General features: G+C 38.9%; 1 protein-coding gene across 4 annotated transcripts in view; it reads right to left on the bottom strand.

Moving 5' to 3' along the window:
- The window catches only part of rock2a (rho-associated, coiled-coil containing protein kinase 2a), a 225,482-nt gene that overhangs the window by 118,617 nt on the left and 100,865 nt on the right, over positions 1-6,000 (bottom strand). For all 4 annotated transcript variants that reach the window (XM_043677706.1, XM_043677696.1, XM_043677716.1 and 1 more), the window contains exons 5-6: positions 5,023-5,283; positions 3,490-3,634 (exon numbers count right to left, since the gene is read on the bottom strand). In XM_043677706.1, coding sequence (XP_043533641.1) covers positions 3,490-3,634; positions 5,023-5,283 — 406 coding nt within the window. The remainder of the gene's footprint in view (positions 1-3,489; positions 3,635-5,022; positions 5,284-6,000) is intronic.

Here is a 6,000-nt window from a genome sequence, read left to right as displayed (position 1 = left end):
CCTTCACTGCCGCTCCCTCACCACCCGACGCCTGGAGGAAGAACGCCTCATCTTCTGCCTCGGAACACTTCAACCCCAGGGCATCAATGTGGACTTCAATAGTTTCCTCATTTCCCCTTCCCTCACCTCACCCTAGTTTCAAACTTCCAGCTCAGCACTGTCCCCATGACTTGTCCTACCTGCCTATCATCTTTTCCACCTATCCACTCCACCCTCCTCCCTGACCTATCACCTTCATCCCCTCTCCCACTCACCGATTGTACTCTATGCTACTTTCTCCCCACCCCCACCCTCCTCTAGCTTATCTCTCCATGCTTCAGGCTCTCTGCCTTTATTCCTGATGTAAGGGCTTTTGCCCGAAACATCGATTTTACTGCTCCTCGAATGCTGCCTGAACTGTTGTGCTCTTCCAGCACCAATAATCCAGGCTCCAGATCATTAGTCTAGTGACATCATTACTGTGATGCCATCATGTAAACTGCAGGTAGCAAGACAAGTTTGCAAGATCATAAAATGTGCAAATGGAGTTCAAATCATTAGGGGTACAAATACAGTAGATAGCAAAGAATGTTCCCGTTAGCAGAGAGGTCAAGAAACAGAAGGCGCAGCAGGCCAGGCAGCATCCGTGGAGCAGGAGAATCGACGTTTCGGGCATAAGCTCTTCTTCAGGAAAAAGGGCTCAGGCCCGAAACGTCGATTCTCCTGCTCCTCAGCTGCTGCCCGGCCTGCTGCGCTTTTCCACCACCACACTTTTCAACTCTGGTCTCCAGCATCTGTAGTCCTCACTTTCTCCAAGAAACAGAAGGCACCAATTTAAGGTGACTAGCAATAAAAAGCAGAGAATGCAACACAAAAGGTTTTTTCTGCAGCAAATGGTTAAGATCTGGGTGTTATTACTTGCCTGTGTGGTGAAGACAGATTTAATCATGGCCTTCAAAAAGCAATCAGATAAGCAACTGACAAGGCAAAATGCAGAACCACAGGGAAAGGACAGGAAGGTAGGAACAGCACAGCTCCACTTGCAAAGAGATAACAAACATGTCGGATTGGTTGGACTGAAGGGTCTGTTTCTGTGCTGTATGACTTGCTAAGGATGATGACGACCACAACGGTGTACCAACTGGCCTCCTTCTTTGCTCTAACCATTCGAGGATTTCAAAATGAACATAAAAGCTGGGAGGTAATGTTAAATTTGTACAGGACGTCAATTAACCCACACCTGGGGTACTATGTGCAATTCAGGTCGCTAAACCAAGAACATAGTAAAGCACTTGAACAAAAATAGAAATTGCAGGAAAAGCTCCGCACTTCTGTCAGCATCCGTGGAGAGAAATCAGTTAACATTTCAGGTCAAGTGACCCTTCCTCACAATTTTCCTCAGGCTTCTGAGGAAGGGACCCGAAATATTAACTCTGATTTCTCTCCGTAGATGCTGCCAGACCTGCTGAACTTTTCCAGAAATTTCTGCTTTTGTTTCTGATTTACAGTATCCACAGTTCTTTCAGTTTTTATTTTGTAAAGTACTTGAAATGTGCAGAGAAAAGTGATAAGGATGTTACCAGAATTAAGAAAATGCAAATATTAAAAAGGTTAAAAAAAACCCAGAGATTTCTTTTGTGAAAGAGTAAATTCAAAATAAAAACAAAATCAGAAATTGCTGGAAAAACTAAGTCTGGCAACATCTGTGGAAAGACAGCAGAGATAACGTATTCTTTAGCATGCGTCAATGATCCCGAAATGTTAACTTTGATTTCTCCCAACAGATGCTGTCAGACTTGCTGAGTTTTTCCAGCAATTTATGATTTTGTTTCTGATCTCCAACATTTGCTGTCCTGTGGATTTTAGCATAATTAATAGGCTTGAAAATTAATCAGGCTTGATTTAGCTGCTCATACATACAAACCACTAACAACTAATATACAAGCAGAAAACAAAGTTAATGAGATGTTGCCTTTTATCAGAAGGGACTGAAGTACAAAAGTGGTGCTTTGGCTGTATAATACAAGTTCATCAAAATGATTTGTGCTTAACAGGTGTACTGCTACGAGGAAAAACTGTAAAGCAGTAACTCACCAGGTTCCCTATAACTGTACTTTTCAATCACCCAAACTTAACCAATTAGTTAGACCAAAGCAGTAGATGAACCACACGCAAATTCAAGTCACAAAACATATTGACCTGGCTATCATAGGGTCCAAATTCCAGAACACCCTCCTAAATGTAGTCTGGTGTACTTACACCACATTCACTGCAGTGGCTCAAGAAGGTGGGTTACTGCTATCTTCAAAGGTAATTAGGAATGGGCAATAATCGCGAGTCATGCCAGTGATGCATGAACTCCAGGAACAAATAAAAAGTTACATAAATCTGATTTGTATTATTTTGAATTAACAGGGTGCAGGGCGATGTGATTCAACTAAATAATGCAGTGATATAATAAAGATCCAGTTCAAGAATGACTCTGGGCGGCACGGTGGCACAGTGGTTAGCACTGCTGCCTCACAGCACCAGAGACCCGGGTTCAATTCCCACCTCAGGCGACTGACTGTGTGACGTCTGCACATTCTCCCAGTGTCTGCATGGGATTCCTCCCACAGTCCAAAAATGTGCAGGTTAGGTGAATTGGCCATGCTAAATTACCCGTAGTGTTAGGTTAAGGGGTAAAGGTAGGGGAATGGGTCTGGGTGGGTTGCGTTTCGGCGGGTCGGTGTGGACTTGTTGAGCCGAAAGGCCTGTTTCCACACTGTAAGTAATGTAACGTAACGTAATGAATGTCCCTTGGATTAGAGGTGGGCAACCTAGCAAAGAGATCACGAAGCACCTATTCCTCTTGAAATATAGCAATCAGGAACATTTCCTTGAAAACGTGCTGAGTCAATTAAAATTTTCAAGATTGATGTCAGATTTTTATTAGCTAATTGTATCAACGGACACAGATCATTTTCAGGTAAATTCATTTGTAGGGCAGATCAGCTAGAATCTAATTAGCTGATCCTCACTCACTGAGGATGAAAGAAAAAAAATGATAGGGGCAAAAGATAAACAGATCAAAAATGAGAATTGTGTGGAGAATAAAGTTGCTATAGAGCAGTTAGACCAAATGGCTACACCCGAGTAGTAGATTTTATAGACTTAAAATAGCATTCTCTCTCTCTTGTTGCCAGGTCCTGTTAACCCCCCAGAATTATTAAGCAACTTTGTGTAAAGACATCTGTTGCAGTACCTAACTGAGATTGATGATCGTGAAAAATATCAAATACAAAAAACTCTGCAATCACATAGCATAACTGTGAAACAAGTCAACAAAATATTGCAAGGTTTAATTATTTAATTGGAGAAATGCACCATGTTAAAAGCTGCCGCCAGCTGTTAACTGGCTTATCTGCAGACGAAACAAATTTGTCACCAGAAAATGCTATTATCAGGCAATGCCATCTTCTGTTTACATTCTTTTTTTTAAAAAAATTTAATACAGGTTTCTAAACTTACCAACTAGCATTTCATACAGGAAAACTCCTACAGACCACCAGTCGCACTCCCGGCCATAATAACCATCCCCTCCCTGTGATTTTAGTACCTCAGGAGATATGTAATCAGGAGTTCCAACTGCAGTGTCACAGTGAACCATTCCAGTCTGTGTATTTAGAGGATGGCAATGAGAAAAAGAAAAGAAAATGCTTTACAAAATGCAATGAAAATACAAAGCATGCAGTTTTAAATCATGCTCTGAAGTTAGTGTTTAAATACAGTGTCATCAATGCAATGCATTTTATTAGGCCAAATATTTTACAGTTTTTAAACTGTGCACATTTTAGTGAATGCGCCTTGGCTTATCAAAACATAGTCTGAAAGAATTGGAAGCTGGTGTATGGTATCTTCCCAACCATACACAATTTTACAATAGACTGTTGCTAATTTAACAAACTAAAAACAATTTTTGAACAAACGTGTGCCACATGGTTTATCGGGTGAGTGCTTGTCATGCTGTCCTCCAGCAAAACCGTATGCTTCGGACAGTTTGCAATGAGAAGTTGTTTATGCACAATTCAAAAATGTCTTTTGCTTTTTGCTTTGCAAACAAAAGAGGGCGCCAAAAGAACTGATTCCATATTTGGCAGGGGAACAAAACAAGACAATCATTTGCTTCTATATTCAAAGATTCAAATGAAGGTTGGCATCAATAAATAAAAGTCTGGATTTAATATCAAAGGCAACAGTCTAAATTTCAAAAAAATACAACAAAAATTCATTCAACATGAAATGGTATGCAACAGACTTCTTGCTTTGACATTGAAAGTTAAGCATCTCAGGGTTTAATTCACTTATGATAGGGTACGGGGTAGGTCAGTTGGCTCAACAACTACTTTGCTTTGCAGAGTGAGGCCAAAGGGCAGATTTCATTCCTGCATTGGCTGACGTTACTATGCGGGTTTCCTCGCCTAAGGTGTGGTGACCTTCAGGTTAAAGCACCACTAAGTTATCTCTCCTCATGAGAGTGCAGCCTTATGGTCCAACAGGACTGTAGCTTACGTTACTTTAATGCAACATCGCTCGAAGTCAATGGAAAAGTAACAAAATTATGCAATAAAAACACTCAAAATAATTAAATTGTTTCTCCAAAATGACCTTTTGGTACATGTAAATTTTGGTTACATTTTCAATTAAGATGATTACATGAAAACAAATGACAGATCACAATAAAAATACAAATCTAAAAATTCGTCATTCGTTTCAACTTAAAATCAGGTGACCTTTAAAGAATAGTAATACAGTCACATTTTAAAATGAGCAAAAGATGTGGCAATTTATTTTATTTACATTGGGACAAATATTGGTTTTTACACACAATTTTCAAAATACGGACATATTAGAAAACCACAGTGATTAGTTAATCATATAATTAGCAAACGTCCAGCCAACAGAAATAGTCCCTGCACAATGGCACAATTTTTTTTAAAAGAAACCTTGTTAGGTTCAATGTTAAGAAACTTTTTGATACCATTTCACCGCATATCAACTTACCGAATCCATTTTCATACAAGTACCAAAATCTGCCAACTTTAAATGTCCAAATTTGTCTAACAACATATTATCAGGCTTAACATCTCTGTGTATAAAACCCATTGAATGAATGCCATCCAAGGCGAGCACGACTTCAGCAGTGTAGAACTTGGCCCATCTTTCAGGCACATCATAATTGCTCATGAGGTTTACAAGGTCACCACCAGGCATATACTCCATTACCATATAGAGATATCTGTCATCTTGAAAGGCATAAAATAGCTGCAAGAAAAATAGCAAACATTATAACAATATTTTTTAATAGTACCAAATTATTTGTGAACATCCTGTTCAACATCAGTGCTACTAAACCAACTGTATGCACAACTATTTTTAGAATATGGGTCAGCATATTCCATAATACACATCCACCCTCTGCCCTCATGAGGAAATCAGATAGCATCTCTTAATTATACTGAACACCCCTTAAATTTCTATTCAAAAATTATAAAATTAGCTCCTAAATACAAGTAAATACACAACTAAAACTGTCCAGTCCATACTACTTAAACATTTAAACTGTTCAACTGTTTAAATCAGGAATATTGCACCAATTATTTTTTATGATCATTTTGCGAACCATAAAGTCATCATATCGGACATTTCTGGTAAAGATAGTTATTTAGTGAGGTGTCGCATTCCATCAAGGCACAATTACTTTGTATACAATGTCTAAGTCAAATGTGAGTTATTAAAGTACTTAAGCTTGCCTTAAAATATGAAACAATAACTATGAAATTATAATGGACTTGAGCAGTATTTATTGGTCTGAAAAAGACAGGATTTATTTCAAGAACGTTAAATTCACCCAGATTGCACAATGAGTGCAGAAGGCAAATCGCTATAATGCAACAGGTGGAGCCTTCATAGATTTATACTGCAATACTGGATGAAGGATTTTCTTAGAAAACTGAATGAAGCCATACAATAGTCAATCTG

Source organism: Chiloscyllium plagiosum, chromosome 3, assembly GCF_004010195.1.
Source record: "Chiloscyllium plagiosum isolate BGI_BamShark_2017 chromosome 3, ASM401019v2, whole genome shotgun sequence".
NCBI classification, from domain to species: Eukaryota; Metazoa; Chordata; class Chondrichthyes; order Orectolobiformes; family Hemiscylliidae; genus Chiloscyllium; species Chiloscyllium plagiosum.
This window is presented reverse-complemented; position numbering and strand designations above follow the sequence as displayed.